Source organism: Amphiprion ocellaris, chromosome 3, assembly GCF_022539595.1.
Source record: "Amphiprion ocellaris isolate individual 3 ecotype Okinawa chromosome 3, ASM2253959v1, whole genome shotgun sequence".
NCBI classification, from domain to species: domain Eukaryota; kingdom Metazoa; phylum Chordata; class Actinopteri; family Pomacentridae; genus Amphiprion; species Amphiprion ocellaris.
In genome coordinates, this window is record NC_072768.1 from 9,877,693 (window position 1) to 9,895,428 (window position 17,736).

General features: G+C 42.2%; 1 protein-coding gene across 1 annotated transcript in view; it reads left to right on the top strand.

The window, feature by feature from the left end:
• Positions 1-1,211: 1,211 nt before the first annotated feature.
• igf1ra (insulin-like growth factor 1a receptor) overlaps positions 1,212-17,736 on the top strand; it is a 75,823-nt gene continuing 59,298 nt past the window's right edge. Inside the window, exons 1-2 of the mRNA XM_023275339.3 lie at positions 1,212-2,392; positions 11,514-12,077. Of these exons, the coding sequence (XP_023131107.1) occupies positions 2,287-2,392; positions 11,514-12,077 (670 nt within the window). The 5' untranslated portion in view covers positions 1,212-2,286. The remainder of the gene's footprint in view (positions 2,393-11,513; positions 12,078-17,736) is intronic.

Sequence of the window (17,736 nt, forward strand, 5' to 3'; positions counted from 1 at the left end):
ATGTGTGTGTGTGCTAAATGAAACTGTAGAAATGCAGGAATAAAATTCTGACTTCAAGTGTAACTCCTTGTTTTATTTCAACCATGATTAACCCAAACAGTTTGCCCAAAACACACAAGTTCTGTATAATCTAGTCCACTAATAACTACTAGAAATAAAATGTAGTTTATAATGAAATTTGCATAATTTTACTCAACAATAAAGAAAAAAATGCTGTAGTTTCTACATTCACTTACAATATTCACTTTTTCTCACCTTTAAAAGAAATAATGTTGTCAGCTGAAAATTTCACAGAACATTAACATAAGTTCTGTTCTAATCTGGCTTCTAAATGATCTTTTTGTTACAGTCAAAAAGTTTAATCAAAATCAGACATAAAATTTCAGTATATTTTTATCTAACACAGGCATCTCAAAGGTTTGATAATTTTATAAAACATTCCTAGATTAACTGAGAAATTTTAATTTACTTTAATTAGTCCCAGAAGCCAAGCAGTGTTTGTACACTGGACTCACCTGTGTGGACAATATTTTCATTAAACACAAATTTACTACAGAATTTGTGTCAACTAAAATATTACTAGACATTTTGACACAAATTTTATTTTTATTTTTTAAGACCTGAGTTAGATTCAAAAATAAATCAAGATTAGATGCCACTTTGGATCCTTACCAGTTTAGATATATGTCCAGTTCTACCCAAACATCAGGACTGCAATAATTTCAGTATAAATTTTGGAGGCCTGCTGGATTGGCATGGTAGTGAATGGGTTGCAGGTTGGTTTGATTGGTCCAATTTGTCAAAAATAAATGTGACAGGAAATGGTGTTATGTTGCAGATTTGGTAAAACTGACCCCAGGTATTTAGTCTGAGACACAACCCCACAAATTTAAGTGATGTGATTCAAATAAACGAGGGAATAATGACAAAACAGCCATCTGAATCTCACATACTGCTGAAATTTTGCCTGGTTTGATAGTGGAATAGATTGATTTGCTTCCTCTGACCGTGCAAAGACTGGAAGTTATCTTAATAGAAGCTTCACCGACACACTCTGAGCTTGATTCTCCCAGAAACACCCAGTTGGGGGTGTGTGCATCCTGCTCGGTGCGTCGTGCGCTCCGAGAATCTCCGGGTCTGAATCCGCTCCGGTTTTTCCGCCCTGCTGCCGGCCACCTTATCCGTAGCACTATGTGTTTCTGTGTGAGAGAAGCCGACTCTTGTTTACAGCAGCGATTCCACGGAGCAGCGGAGACCCACAGCCTGCTTTAACCGAGGGCGAACTGCAGGATTTCAGCCTCTGGATATAACGCGCAACGGCAGTTAAGATTTTTTTCGCTTTCTCTTCTGGGCGCGGATAAAAGGCAAAACAACAAAACACTCTCAAAGGGCAACTCCTTGGACATATTCTCCCTCCCACCCCAGTCGAGGTCGTCTAGCTGGAGAGCTGGACACCCATTCTCTTGCGTGGCACAAGTCTGGTATTTTCTTTCAGCTGCAAATCCCGACTGACGGCAGAGATAAGTCCCAGCCGAGGAGCTGGAAAATTGGCTGAAAAAAAGAGACGACTTCTCGTTGCGAGGCACGGCTGCTTGGTGTGGATCGAGAGCCTGTGCTGGCTGAATGGCATAGGCAACAACAAAAAAAAAGGTTTTTCATTCATTTTTCAACCTCGCAGCCACCACCCCTGTGGATCTGGACGTGTTTTCTGCCCCCACCCCACCTCCTCCTCGTACGCAGTCATTCACACACGGGGGATTCTTGTGAGCGACACTGTTGTTAATTTATTACCGTGGTAAAAGCGCCCAGTAATAACGTTTAGCCTCATATATATTATTTTTTGTGTTGCTGTTTTTAACCAGGCCTGATCGCACTGTGCGCGCACTGCTGTTTTCCAAGAGATGGAGAATGAAGATGGGGATTACCATCATTTATCCAGTAAAATCACTGGCTTGTGTGCCATACCAGCCAACGTCAAAGTACCCTGTCACTGGCAAAAATAGCAGACTGTTTTAAGAATTTCCCCCCCAAAGGAATTCACTCTTCTTATCATTTTTACACCTTTTTATTTATATTTTTTCAAAGGAGCAAACCCAGGCAGACGAGCGACCACGCATTTCCAGGCTACCTTGTGGTAGCCTTGTGGGCTACGGACACGTTTATTATCATTTTTTAAAAACTTTTCCTCACGTTAAGGCTGTCTTGTGTTTTTTACGGAGCTGATGTGTACAAGCTGATCATTTTATTTTGTCACTGCTTTTTTTTTATTGTTTGGAGGTGAAAATTATGTTCAGGAACGTGAGATCAGAAACACCGATGGGTAGCCCGACCTTGTTTTGGGGTTTGATGCTGACTGTCTCCACTATCTGCATATGGTCCACATATGGAGAGAGTAAGTATTTATTTTATTGTTTTATTTAAATTCAGTTCTTAAACAAGGGGAGGCCTTTTGTCCTCCCAAAAAAGAGGGTATTGTGCCAGCTGGTGGGGAATTTACGCAAAAACGCACCACTACATTTACTGAGAAAAATAACCAGGTTTATTACTTGTCATGTTTGGACTTACAGAGACTGAATGCGTCAAAGCCGGTGAGCTTGCAGCGCATGTTACTTATATATTAGCTGAGGAGGACCATGTGGTACAGCTGCCGTCAGTGCGGGTGAACACAATTACCCAAAAATAGGCACCGCTGCGCGCAAAAATCATCCCATCTGATAAAAGTGTCTCGTTCGTTTCGAAACGGGATACAATTCTAAACACACTCCGGCGTGAATTCTGATCCGAGGCATCCAGAAAGCAGAGGATGAATCCAGGGAGCAGAGCTGAAGGTTACTACGACCATGTGGCCATTTTGCATTTCGTATTGTGGCGTCGCTGCGCATGAACAGCCAAAAATCAGGCGATCCTTTGCTTCTTAAAATCCCATGCAGTCATAAACAACACGCACACAAATAGCGGTTAAATAAACGATTAGAATTCTAAACAGTCACTATGGTAAGAAAATAAATGAATATAGGGACACCTAAATAATAATTTGATTACATCTGTGCAGTGACAAGCCTTAAAATTCAGGAGCACCTGATTCGAGCTTATTTCTATTCCAGCTTCATGCCTTCATCTTTTTATACTGATTGACAAATTGATGACACTTGTGTATAAAATATGTGTATAAAATATGTAGAAACTTTTCACTTTAGTCTTCGCACAGTTTTAAAAATGCTGACTAACTCTAGAATGAAAGTGAGGATATTTATTTTTCCAGTTTTTAAAGTTTTATTTCCATCTGCCATGCTTTTCCTTTGAGTGTTTTACTGTAAGGAAAAAAAAGAGAGCCTTGTATTTTCAATTTGTGATGGAATTTAGTCATAAAAGCCACTTGTCAATGTACGTCAGTAGTAGTAAATTATGTCCTTAACTGTTGACAGTTTTCTTGCCACTGATTTCAGAGTTTTGCATGGTTTAAAATTGAGAAAATTCCTCTGCTCTAATCTTATCTAACACTGGGAGCTGCCACAGTCCAGACTGCTTTTTTTTTTTTTGCCAGTGCTAAAATAGAACAGCTGATCAATGAGTCAATGAGGGTTGCCCTCTCTATTCACTGGCAATTGATACAGTATATATAAGGTCAGTATGTGACTGATTGTGGTTGATGTGTCAGCTTTGCACTGACAGCTCTCTAAACATGCTTTTGGCCAAAGAAAACACCTTATCCATCTTGCAAAACCTCCAGCCAACACCAGCTGGATTATACAGATGATTTAGCAATTCCTAATTTTTGTGTGTGAGCTAAATATTTAGCGGAGGGAAAGAAATGTGACATGTCACATTGAGTTTTGTTCTATAAACAGGGCTGAGAAATGAGGTCTATATCATGCGTTTCTGTCAGTAATCGTAAATTTAGACTGGGCCTTCCACTCTGCACTTGCTGTACACGTTTTCATTGGATGAAATGTAATGCATTCCAGTACAAATGCTCTGCTATAATCTCTGCTTCTGTGTTGCTGTTTTCAAAAAGGTCGTGATTCTACGCAGTGTTTATTATTGAGGTCGTGGAAGGTGGAGGTGGTGAACCGGACTGCATTACTTTTAAAAGTGTTGCTGACATTTTGGACATAATATTAGGAAGACTTTCAAATGTAATGCATTCCACTCTACCACCACCTCCATCTACTGGGCCCTCGACATAAACATAAAATAGAAATCATCGCAGATTTCACAGAGGTGCCTAACATTAAAGTCAATATCAAAGTAATGAATCCTTTTTTTTCACATATTAGATATTTCCTTTCTTAATTTCACAAAACCAGAAGCTGCTCTTTTGCCTGTTTCTCAGTAAACACCCCTCCAGGTGCGTCTTTTCACCTTGAGCCCAGAGACTGTGCCTGTGTGTGTCGGTGGATGTTGTGGCTTGACATGAGTGTGTTTGGCAGCTACGTCACCGTCGTTTTGCTAATTCACTAGTTTCCTGAGTGGATGTGTCGGAGACATCTCGACATGGGAAGGAGACGCGGAGACTGACCTCTATTAGCATTCGAATAGATGAAAAAACTTAATTCGGTCTTATTGAGCAGCGGTCCGACCACAGCCCTGTTTCTTTGAACCCTCTCTGAGCTCAGCAAGAGACCCGCGAACGCAGCTGGAGGCTGGGAGACAAGTAGCTGCCCTCAGATCTTGATGCTCTGTGGTGTATAATACATCAGGCCTCCCAGAACAAAGAACTCAGTGACACAGACTGTGGAGAATATCAAGATAAGTACCCAGTTTATCACTTGTGGATGATGTTTACTTCACAGGGCTGCAGAGGGGGTCAGAATTTCCAGCTTCTATCATCACTTAGTGGAAAATCCCTGATATTCAAGAGCTCCATTAGGGGTTGAAAACTTTCTTTGCTCTGTTCGTTTTGATAATCTGTCCACACCAATAAAATGTAATTAAGCTCTCTTTTAACTCTCACCACAGTAAACTTTCCATGCCATGGCTTCCAAGTATGCAGCAAACAAGTCTCTAAAAGTGAGCGAGCGAGCGAGAGAGAGAGAGAGAGAGAGAGCGCGTGAGGGAAATAGAGACTTGGTGTTTGGAAATAGATTGTGCAAAAATACACTTGCAAGAGAAACAGACTTGGTTTTGTTGATTTGGAATGGGAGTGAGTTTGTGAACGGTTTTATTGGCTTTTGCTGTTTCGCACGGAGCGGATCTCCTCCCGTATAGACTGATGCGCTTAACTTCGTCACTTGGCACCACTACTATTGGAGTTATAAATAGATGTGTCACCAGCAACATTGGCGCAGGGGTTGTATGAGTACAGGCACCCTCTGTCCTGTTCATGAGGGCACTCCGCTGTTCCCGTTCAGTTATTTATGAAAGAGCATGTTGCTTTGGAAAAACCTGAATGGCGGAATAAATAATCAAACGTCAGTGAGCATTGTGTTTGACAGGCCTTCTAGCTTTTCCCTTTGGAGCGTGCCATATTGCAGCTCAGCTCTACATGTCATGATGGGGCAAGTGGCTCAGATATGAGTGCTGACACTTTACTCCAAGGTGGCCCGCTCTACCCTGTGACCGGGGCTCCACGGTCACATAGCCACCATGCGTCCCCTTCCCCCATCCTCTGACCGGGGTGGATGCAGGAATGCCTTGTCACACACCCCCCTGGTGAAAAAAGTGTGTCAAGTGTTCACGGCCCTATGCTGTGTGTATTTGTGCGGGAGTGTTTTTGTGTGAGTTTCTTGTGCAGCTTTTCTGCGTGCACCGCGGCAGGACTCGGCGTGACAGCCTGAGTCAGTGGCGTTGCCCCTGAGTAAGGATGTGAAAGTGTGTCACTGGGCTAGTTTGTGAGAGTGCACTCGAATCGCTGTCCTACAGGTCCTCCAGGCCGCCAGCTGAGGTTTACAATGCTTAATTAAACGCTTTATTTCAAGTGGCACGTCATTGGATTTGCTCAAATGCAGTCTCTGGCCGACCGCACATACATCATCATTGGCTGCTGGTTTAATGGCCCGTGGAGTATTGTACAATTTGCAAGATGATTGCAAATGTTAACTCTTCTAATGGATGGCGCTCGCTACATCAGTTGAAAGCTGCTCGTCAGAGTCCACCCATGAAGGATCCGCTGGCCAAAGATTATTCTCTGCGGTGTTTCCAGGATCTCAGCCAGAAAGGTTTTTCATTGTTTAATGATAATCATTTAATCGTCACCTGGTTATGTGTCATTGTTGACACAAAGCTGCTAAAAAGTCCTTAAATTTATCACTACATTCTATCAGAAAAGCAGCAGGTATGATACTGAAATTCCGTAGTTTGATTATCTTACATAAATAAGCTCACGTCGATTGCGGCATATTTCCTTTATTTGTGTTTGATTACTTTCTATTCTTATATAGATTTTTACTTATTTACACATACAGTACATCATAAAGGTCATGGAGTGACCCTCATTGAAGGTCGAACACGCAGACGACTGCATCACTACCACAAAGGCTTTTTATGCTTCTAAAACTAAGCTCTTCTCGTGTACTTTTCTCAAGTTCCTCATAGGCTTCCAGTCATTAATCCATTATCAAACAAATTCTATGACTAGAAAGCAGCTCACTGCCATCTCAAAATGGTCCTAGTGTGCATGTAAACAGAGTCTGTTACCTCCCACCCTCTTCCCTCATTTTGGGTGAGGGGGAGTCCTTGTGTGAGAGCTGTTATGATGGTGAGTGTAGTGTTTCTGTTTGGGGTTTTGGTGATATCTGAGCCACTGTGTTTGAAGGTCGACTGAGTGGAAGTGGCCCACCAGACCGCTGGTCAGATGACTTCCAGTATGCTGCGGATTACAGCCAGTTGATGTGGCAGGTGCAGGGGGATACGACCACATGGTGACCAGCTCCCCTCGATGTTTGAGCCAGAGCTTGAGGTTGCAGAGGAAGATTTTGATACGAATACTACAACCCTTGAGAAGTTATATCATTCACAAACACAGACACGTGTACTCAGTTCTTTGTCCTTTGTTTCACCGAGTTAATTCTTTACTGTGTAGCTTTTGTTCCCAACTATGTAACTCTCATAATTATTACCAGATTCTTTGCGGTTGCTCATAAACTACAACAAAATGTAAAATCCTGGTAAATAATTAGCACTTTTCAGTACCTGGTTCAATAAGTGACACTTTAACAATCTCCTTTGGATGAGATGCATATTTTCAGACCAGATAAACTTCCTAAACAGTCTTTGTCATCTTAAGCATTGTTTTTAAAGCTGTCTCAATGCTGCAACATGTAACTCAGATTTATTGCTGCGAGAATTTTGAGCATCTTTCTCCGGTATTACAAAGCACAAATGTGAAGTTTTCCTGCTTTTCCTTCTTTTTATATATTTTTTTATGTATTACATTTGGCACACAGCACATTAACAACTCTATAACTGTAACTGCTACAAGAGTTTTATGATCCCAAAAATCCCAAACTAGAAACGGCAGAGAAACACGGCCCTCAAGCTAAGCTCGGGACGGGAGAGAGGAATCTTCCCTAATAACCTTCCTGCAGTTTACAGCTGGATGTCTGGTAAAGGATCCCGTTAAGTGCTTTCCCAGAATGCTCAGTTTGTGGCCTTTTGATAAACAGCACGACATGTGGTCCAGATTTCAATCTCACGCGTCTGTCAGCCAAGACTGAGATGATGTTTATTTACATGCAGGTTCTGCGCTCACTGGATCCGAATCAGATTTCATGCGATGTCAAGATAAACAGTGACCGCTGGCCTCGGCTCGATTCGACGGTCTTCCGCGGGGTCATGTTTGCCTGTGCTTGTGCAGGTGTGTGTGCGTGTTTGTGTGATGACATTTCCACAGAGGGCCGGGGGCAAGGTTTATCAATCATAAACATGAGCCGATGGATCCTATTACGCTGTGAAGATATGTGTGTTTACTCAGCAGTGTGAAGAGCAAAGAGACACAAGGGAGGCAGAGACAGACACATGTATGCTGGATTATCACTCTGTGTGGATGCCGGTGCTGAAATATATCTTGTTTACGTAAGAATGAATAAAGGATTTGGTAATCTAAATCTTATTTAAGCATTGTTGTTGCCTTCACAACAAATGGAATGACTGGCTGGAATCAGAGAAGCCTGGAGGCTTATTTTGAGGCAACGTCCTTCTCAGTCTTTTTGCAAGGAAATGATTGGAATTCCTCGTACTTAACATGTCTGATGAGTAGAACAAGAAAATCACAAAGAGGAGGTCTGTGTCATTTGCTTTCTTTTTATTCTTCCTTCCTTTCCCAGCCTTTTCTGGACTATAAATCAATTTCAGACATTCAGGAAAAGCCGCTCGGCATTTACGACGCCCAGAAATACATTTAATGCAGAGCAGTTTTGTGTTTGTCACGGTTTTACACCAGGATGGCCTTCTGATAGCTGCGCCTGGCAGAAATTTTTATCTTTCCCTGGCCAGATGCCCTCCCCTCCCCTGATTTTATTAATGCCCTCATCAGGAAGTGGGGCCTAGAGTTTCTCTTTACTAACAAACAAATTAGTCTTTGTATTTGAGTGGCTCCACCCCTCCTCCCTCTCTCTCCGGCTGCTCGAGAAGCTGGAAGAAAAGTCTCAATGAAACAAAGAAGACATGCAGCTCGATGGCTCACAAGTGGAGCCCAGGGGCATTGGTGTTGATTGGAGAAAGCAAATACTATTTTCTACTGGAGTAATTGTTTCCGTTCTAAATTTGGAGAAGAGAGACACCCTGACAGGAGCAAATATAGCCCATTCATCCCCAGAAACAATGTGGCCTCTATTTTTGGCAGAATAGCTCGAACAAAGCACATCAAACATGGCTTATTTTGTCAGCGCTGAAGTGGAGTTAATTTACTTGCAGAGACGTTCTGAGAGCACGCACACATCCTCTGGTTGGCTACATGGCACAGAGAGGTGTTTTCGTATGATTTCTATGGCCATTTTCCTATTTGAGGAAAACATTCTTGTGGCACGGTGTTTATTCTGGGGACAAGAAAGAGTTTAGCTCTTTGCTTCATCCCCTCGCTGTGATTAGACAATGTTTTGACAAGGATCAAACACTGTTATTGAAAACATGTCTGTTTGTCTCATTGGACAGGCACTGTGACAATGTCGCTCACTGTGACGGCATCCTAAGCCTCTCTAAGAACATAACAGGTTTAACCAAGGAGCTCATATGTCAGGGCATTTGCTGTGCTGATTGTTGAACCTCCTTTTAGACGGTTTAAAATAATATGCAACCTGTTGGCTGCGGTATGTGCCAGTTCTCTCATTGTATAAATCATTTATTGTTTCATAAATGTTTAACATGCAGTTCACAGAAAGAAGCACTTTTCAGATTGAGATGCTTTTTACCTGCTGCTGTTGTGTGGAGGTTTGTGGAAAGATTGTGGAGCACCTCAAGTGATTAGTAAAAACAGAAATTTCAGTTCATACAAAATAACTAAATGCTATTGATGAAAACTCTAAATGAGCATTTAAAATAGTTGAAGGCAGTATTTAATGGTTCAAATCGATAAATAATTGTTTTGGAGCAATTTTTAAAGGATAAAATAATGAAAACAACTTAAAATGGTTCACTAAATGCAACAGTAACAGTAAAAAGTAGCAAATACATTGTTAAAATAGTTCAATTTAACTCAACATAAATCAGCATTTGAAATAGTTAAAGGCAATATTGAATGGTTCAGATAGATAAATAATTGTTCTGGAGCAATTGTTAAATGATATATTAATGAAAACAACTTAAAATAGTTAGCTAAATGCAACAACAACAGTAAAAAGTAGTGAATGCATTTTTAAAGTCGTTCAATTTAACTCAATATAAATCATCTCAAGCAAAGTAAAGTGAAGACCTTGTAATATTCCAGAAGGAACCCTAACAAATCTAAATAATTCCCTTTGAGCAGATTTTTTTATAAAATGCGGGAAGAAAATTCTAACCTTTACCTGGAAGAAACTTCTGGCAGAACCAGGCCCAGGCAGGGTGGACATCTGCTTCGACCTGTTAGGGTCAGTTATGTAAAAGTAATTGACACTTGCTTTAAACAGGTGGCTAAAAGTACATTTAAAGTGAGGCTGCACACTTTTTCTGTGCAACAGCAGCGGCGTCTACAGTCACGAATGTTAATTACAGGATGATGCTGCACAAAATAAAAACTTTAGTTTACTTTGTAGCATTCAACCGCCTCCTAGTATTTTATTATTGAATGACAGCTGCAAATAGCAACAGCAGAAAAATTCCAGCACCAAGCTGTGACTTTAGCGGAATGCATAGTAGCGGCCGATGTTAGAAGCTACATTACTGGTCAGATGCCATAGCAAAGTCTGTACAGAAACACAATTTTTTTTTCTTTGTGTCCTTCCATCGTGTTATTGTGGCACTGAGAGCTAATATTGTGTTGGTTTGTAGTTTGTTGCTCTTTCTTGAGAGGTGTTTTTGCTCTCTCTTTTTTGCCCTGTTGGACCCACTTTCCTTCTGCTATTCTTCCATGTTTTTATGTTTTATGATGGCTGGCAAACAGTGCGAACTGCGTCACTGCTGTTTTACTTTTCTGTCAAAACCTGTTTGCACACACATGGTATCTCTAACCCAGCACATCTGAAAATTGGTCCTACCTCATTAACACGTTAAAATAGCATTTAGCAGTAGCAATTAGTGTGGAACATTGAGAACTTGTGTTTTATGTCCTATAGTTTTAGGACACCCTGCTAGCTCAGTGGTTAGAGTGTGTTCACCATATAGTAAGTGGCCTCTGTTCAAACCCTCTCTCCTCACATGCCCCCTATAATAAAATAAAAAAGGCAGCAAAGCCCAAAAATAATCTTAAAAGAAAAAACGTGACATAGTTTCACTTGATGTTGTAGTTTATAGGCACAATTAGAGGGAGAGTTGATTGTCATCAATAATAAATGCTGTCTTTGTTGTTAATGTTTTTGTGCGTGCATGTGGTGTCAGAGGACGCTCCAGGCACTCTGGATTCAAGTGTTGTTTTCCAAGCACAGAGAAATGGCTTATTTAAATGCTGGGGTTCATCTGAGGTGACGGACAAAACATTTTTACAGATAAATGCAGGGTTTATGTCGGACATAGTGTAGCAATATGTTAACTTGCACGTGTTCACCTCAGCTGGCCCTTATCGTAATCTCCAGTCCTTGTTACAAGAAAAACAACCTCCCTGAGTGAACACTGAGAACAAATTAACTCATTTCATACAGTGTAGAAACTTGGTGTCCTTGTAGTGCACCGAGTGTATTTTTTCAGAGCTCTGAGTTATTTGTATGTATGACATACTGCCAGCAAAGTACCAGCCTCACCATCTTGACTAACAGGATTATATGCTTCAGGAAGATTATTATAATTAAAATCTTTCGGTAAAAGTAATCCACATGCTAATCTATGCTGCATTCCCCACAAAACACTTGCGCTACGTTCATTTCTGATACAAATGCAAAACTGTAATGCTCTCTATTAAGAGAAGGACAATGCATCTTCATGTGTCGTCTCTCTGTGTCTTCCAGTCTGTGGCCCGAGCTTCGACATCCGAAATGACATCAGTGAATTCAAGCGGCTTGAAAACTGCACGGTGGTGGAGGGCTACCTGCAGATCCTGCTCATCACCGACAAGACCAACAACATCCACCAGGAGGTCTTCCGCTCCCTCAGCTTCCCGAAGCTGATGGTCATCACCGACTACCTGCTGCTGTTTCGTGTTTCAGGCCTGGATAGCCTCAGCATGCTCTTCCCCAACCTGAGCGTCATCCGCGGGCGCAACCTCTTCTACAACTACGCCCTGGTGATCTACGAGATGACCAGCCTGAAGGACATTGGCCTGTACAACCTGAGGAACATCACCCGGGGAGCCATGCGGATTGAGAAGAACCCTGAGCTCTGCTACCTGGACTCGGTGGACTGGTCTCTTATTATGGATGCTGGGTTCAACAACGTTATCAATGGGAACAAGAAGGCGAAGGAGTGCGACAATGTCTGCCCCGGCATCATGGAGGATAACCCTATTTGTCAGAGGACGTCCTTCAATGACAACAACGACTATCGCTGCTGGACCTCCAACCAGTGCCAGAAAGGTAACTTGAATTCTTGGCGTTTGCTGAATTAGTTCTAATTATGGCAAGGTTTGTTGTGATACTCTGCAGATGTGGCTTTGATCTAGGTCGGCGGTTTCCAGGCTCGAAAACATTCAGAAATTGAGCGTTTCTTCACTAGCGAACAAATCCCATGAATCTATGCAGTGTTTTTCCTTCATTTCTGTCAGGCAGTACGATTGTCCATGGGCCAGTGCAAACATTTCCTCTCTGTTCATTATAGAGACCTTGTCTTTAGATCAGGCTATTTGTGGAGTGAAGGATGGCTGCAGTATAGAGCACCAGGTATTAGAAAGGTATACTCAGTTGAGGTTAACGTAGCTCTGCCAAGAAATGAGGTAGTCTACCTGTCTGGACCATGTCAGCTAAATATTTGCTTGAGGGACATTTTGCAATTTATGAAAAGGGGTATATTGAAGAATCTGGGGGAGGGTCATCCTTGTTTGACTTTGGCCCAGCGGTGGGGTCATGCATTTTTTAAAGCAGTTCAGGAGAGGGTCATATCATTTATATACATATTAAATTTTAAATTCCTGCCAGTCTGCAGATTAAGATGAATTCATTTATGTGTTGATGCATGTATTTGGTTTGTCTCAGTCATTCGTTCAGCACTTTCGGTGAATTTAGCACCTTGTGGCAACATCACATATCCTCACTTGTCCTTTTCACAGATTTCAGAGTGTGAGACAGCTTGTGCTTTCAGATCAGAAATTGGGACAACAAGATCAGCCGTCTCATGCCTCTCATGGCAGTTCAAGCCTTTATAATATTCACCTGCAGCGTGTTTTGACGCAGACAGGCTTCTGGTTGAAATGTTACATCACTTGCTGCCACATTCCAACCATTCTTCTTTTGGTTTTGCGTGAAGTTTCACGCCTCTATTGCTATTCGTGCAGCTGTGTTGACTATCTGAAGGTTTTAGTTTTTACCTTGGGCCATCCACGTGTTGTTTTTGGGTTTGCTTCCAGATTTCAGATGTCAGAAACACTGAAACTCACTTAAAACACCCTTAGAATAGTTAACATACCTTAATGCTGCTGAAAAAATAACATTACAAAAAGTGAAAAGTCATATTCTAGATGTTATTGGCTTATGTGTGGAAATTGTAAGATAGATATAATGACCTTCTGTCCTTTGCTGCTTTGCTTTTATAGTCAGCAGATACAAATTTAAAATGTGTTTGTCAGTGAAATAGTGAGGTCAGTGTCTCAGATTTGAAACTGTGTATTCTATTCCTTTATTTACTTATTTTTTTTTTACATGATCTCTCAATGCATATCAGAGAGAGTCTGGGTGTTTGTATTGCTCTTCTTCCGTACTATAACTCACTGATTCTCAGGTATTTTTTTATCTTTGTGCCATTTTCTGTGTCCTCTCATCTGTGTGATACAATGGTGGGAAAATGTTCCTCCAGCCCTGTTTTACTGAAGACCTGTGTACGGCTCCCATGCTCAGTTTGGAGTCTCAAACACCACCCTCCTTCACCCCCCGGGGACCCTCAGAACAAATAGTGGAAATCAAGCCTGCACGTTTTCCCTAGTGACCACGTCTGTCTCTGTAGAAAAGATTCAGTGTTTATTGTTTGTGTGTCTGTCTATTCTCGGATTGGGTGACCTCCTGGAGCTCCCTGCATGTTGTTAATTCCTTGATACATACATCATTGGCAATATGGATTAGAAGAGTAGTAATTTTATAGGAAAATCTTTGCTCAAAAAAGCAAACAAAATGCTCCTAGCTGTGCATATTAACAAAATGCTGCATTGTGGAAGGTGCAATTACCTGCGATGTCTGTTTAGTTGTGTCTGTTCTTCCCACACTAGATGTTGTGTGGTGTGTTGTGGCGAAACCCTCTGTTGTTCTCACACAGCGGACTTAAAAGGCAGAACAGGAGTATTGTTTGAACCAGTTCACTTCTCTTAGAGGCCCAGGCTGAGGTCAGGGTAAATGCATTCATCTAGAGGGCCTTGAGGTCTTGGTGATTGGAAAAAAAAGAAGAGGAGTTACTGAAGCAATAATAGGACAGAATGAAGCCAGGGCAGGTTGGGGATGTCTTTTAATGTTCCTGGCTTTATGCCTGTCTTTGTTTTTTGTTTTTTTTCAAGCTTGATGTGTCTGCTTCTCTTCTTCCTGCTTAAGATTCCTCTCTCCTCCCTCCACCCCTCTGCATAATTGCCTTGTTTTTCTCCAGTACAGATGTTCCTTCAAGGGCATGCAGTGGTTTTCTAGTCAATACGGCCCGGTCTCCTCTTTAATTACCCTACATGAGGAGGGAGCGCTGTCTGCCTAGCACAGTCCTGTAGCCTCTGGGCCCTCTAGTGCTTCACAAAAAAACTTCGCTCTCCACATGTTTGTCCACTCATGAGATACTGTTTCCCACAACAGTTTGGGGTGTATCGGGTCAGGCTTCTGAGAAGAGAATGCTAATGTGATGCTTGACAGAGTGAGCCAGGTTAATGCTCTACTTGCTGCTGGATAGAAGAGAGCGGGAGTGACTGTGTGAGGAAGTGCAGATTGGAGCAGAGGTTCTGGGTGCTTTTTAGTGGCAGGCAGTGATGCGTAGAGAGGCCCTTAGTGAGAAGCCGTACGCAGGAGGAGGAGCACTGAGGGGAAATGTCAGACAAATGTCAAGTATACAAGCGCAACGGCTCAAGCTCTCGCTGAAGGGCAGCGCTCAGAGTGTTGACAAAGGCCCGTCCCTTCCCTTGTTTTTCGTTCCTCCTCCTCCTCCTCTTGCTTTAAAGCCCCCCATGTTTCCTCTTGTGCCCTCCCTGCCTCCCCCCTCTCCATACACGCTGTCTGTTCATTTCTTCCTCACTGGCGTTCTCCACTTCACTTAACCTCAGCCTCATCCCTGATTGTCCTTGTCAGTTGTTCTGCTGGTGTTTCCTCTTCTATTTTCACCTCACTCTTTTCTGCAGGGTTGTTAACAGCTCCGGCTGTCAGATATCTCTCCACTGTTTACTTGTTGGGAGGCATTCTCTCACTCACACAATGGTCACAACCGTGCAGCTTGTTTGGCCGGACCCTGGATCCGCTGTCATTAGACTCCGTTTGCTTTGAGTTATGGAGGATCCCGTGACTAAAAGGTGTCTGGCCTGGTTCAGATAGCCTCCTCGGGTGTCTGTGTTTTTGCTTCAGACAGGTCTGCCCTCTGCTGCTGGACCTGAGCCAAAAACAGATAGACATGAGGCTGTTACAATTAGGCAGATGAGCAGGAAGCATGCTGCTCTATCCATCCCCAGTCTCAGGGCAGGTTAGTCTGCATAGCTCCACAGGGAGGCACACACTCTCTTACTCGCTGGTTCTCACATAGCTCACTTGTCTTCTTTATGTGATAGAATATTAACTCATGGTATGCTCTGCCTCGCACGCACTCTGGTCTAGTTTCTCAACCCGTAGCTCCTTATCCTGTCTGAAGTGAAGGAACGTCATGTCCGCAGTGTTTTATTTAGATATTGCTGGATACATGTCGTAAGTCAAATGATCCCAAATGTGTACATGCTGAAACGGCTCTCCGCATGGAAATGTCATCGGGTTGAACGTTGTGTGGTATGTGTTTTAAGGTGAAGCGTAGGAGGAAAATTAAACACAAAGAGATCTGCTGTCCTGTTATGCCACAGACAGTCTTTGCTCTGTGTGTCCTTGTACTGAACCCAGACGAAACTCAGCAGAGCGAAAGGATTTTGGAGCCCTGGCAGTTGGGAGAGCTCTCCACCAGCCTGGGAACATTTTATAATATGTTTACTCCCTCTTTGCCAAAGACATACTTGATATCTGTGGTCTGAGAGCTCCGACCTGAACTCACTCCACAGCAGGAGGAAACCGTTTTATGTAGACAATGCAACTGTAGGGTAAGCAAGTTCAGTAAGAAAGCAACTCCAGGTCTCTTGGTTCCTGCTGAGGATGTGCATATTTTAAACAAATGTCACAAACAAATAATGTCATTTAGAAATTAGGCAAAAAATTATTTTCTTAAATAACTGGTTCCTTTAGCTTTTAGAAAACATCACTAAGAAAAATATTATCACAAGACTTATGGTTTAAAACAGTGAGGTTGCATAGTGCTAACTGTTCATTTCACTTTTCATTTTGGTTGTTATCCTGGCTCTCTTTGCTTATTTATTTAATCAAAGACTATTGACAAGGAAATCTAAATGAATCAGAGAGATAACAGAATGCAAGTCCCATTTCTTCCTGAGGCTTTTGCAAATTGATTTTCTGAAGCTACCACAACGATGAAACTTCTTGTCGTCAACATTAGTTCTACAGAGACTGAAATGTGGAGAAATGATGCTCCCTTGTGCAGGCTGAGAGATTTCACAGAGTTAGATTTGCTGATGTTTACATATAAGGCATGTCCAATATGTTAAGTTAGATGAAATGAGTCTGCCCCTTTAAGTATATAAGGTAGAAATTCTTGCTGGATTAGTCATTGCAGTTGTGAGGGGATAAAGAGGGGGGAATACACAGCACAGGCTGTATGTGCAGACTGCATGTACGGGACTATACAGAGACTGTTTGTGTCTTATTTGCAATAGGAAGGAGTTAAACTGATCAGTGTGTGGTCTATTCTGTGTTTTTGTCTGCAGTTGTTTTGTGCCAAAGTGGGCTGAGTTCATACGATTGTGTCCGTCCTTTTTTTTTGTTTAACCAACATCCAATAGCAGATACAAGAAAGCCTCTAAATATTTAATGGCTTTTCTGGAGCTTATCAAAGTCTTGCGGTTAAAGGGACAGGAAACTGAAAAGGGCTCAAATTCCAGCCTTGAGAGTCCGGTGCTTTCCTGGGGGCACACTCAGCACGATGACTCAGTGCCCATACATCCGCTGTTTCCACTGGGCATGAACTGCTCGCCTGCGCTCTGCTCCATTTTGTACAAAGCTTAGGCAGCGTGCCAGTGTTAGTGCCAAAGTGATGGTGCTCATGTTGATCAGACTCATTCACTGCTGCCCTCCCACAACCACCAGAGTAACGATGGAATAATTGCACCGTCATGTTATACACAGCCACGGTTAGAGTTGCTTTCTGTTCATTGGATCACTACAGCTCCTTGGGACAGAAGAGAGTGGGTCTCTGCACTTCAATATATGACTGCAGAGGTCCTCTTTATGACCTTAGGTGACAAGTAGGTAACTTCAGGAGGACATATTCAACACGTCAGGCTCTATTCTTGTTCTCTCAGTTAACAATGGCCCTGCTGTGCATATGTACATAACCGTGTCTCTGTTATTTCCCTGAGGACCAGGGACTAGTGATTCACCCTGTTAAAGCTCCGTGGTGTCACTGAAATAAATACATTAGAAAGCAGACGAAGCTCCCTTCACGGCAGCCCTTCGTTCTCTCTGTGCTCTCAGATGCTTATGTCTTTTTAAACATTGGTCCAAATGCAAGAGAATTGACAAGCGGCAGTAAATAGGTTTATGTGTGTGTGTGTTTGTTAGAGAGAGAGAGCAGCTTCTGTTGTCATTCCTGTACCTCTTTCTCCTCCAGAAACCTTTATATCGCTGAACTTAAAAAGTCTGCACATTTTAGCATTAGTTATTAATGAACACATTTTTGTTAAATGGGCAAATTTTGGCAGTTGGGAGTGCATTTTTAAAGAAAGAGTTAAGTTATATGGTTATTTGCATTCTTGCAGTG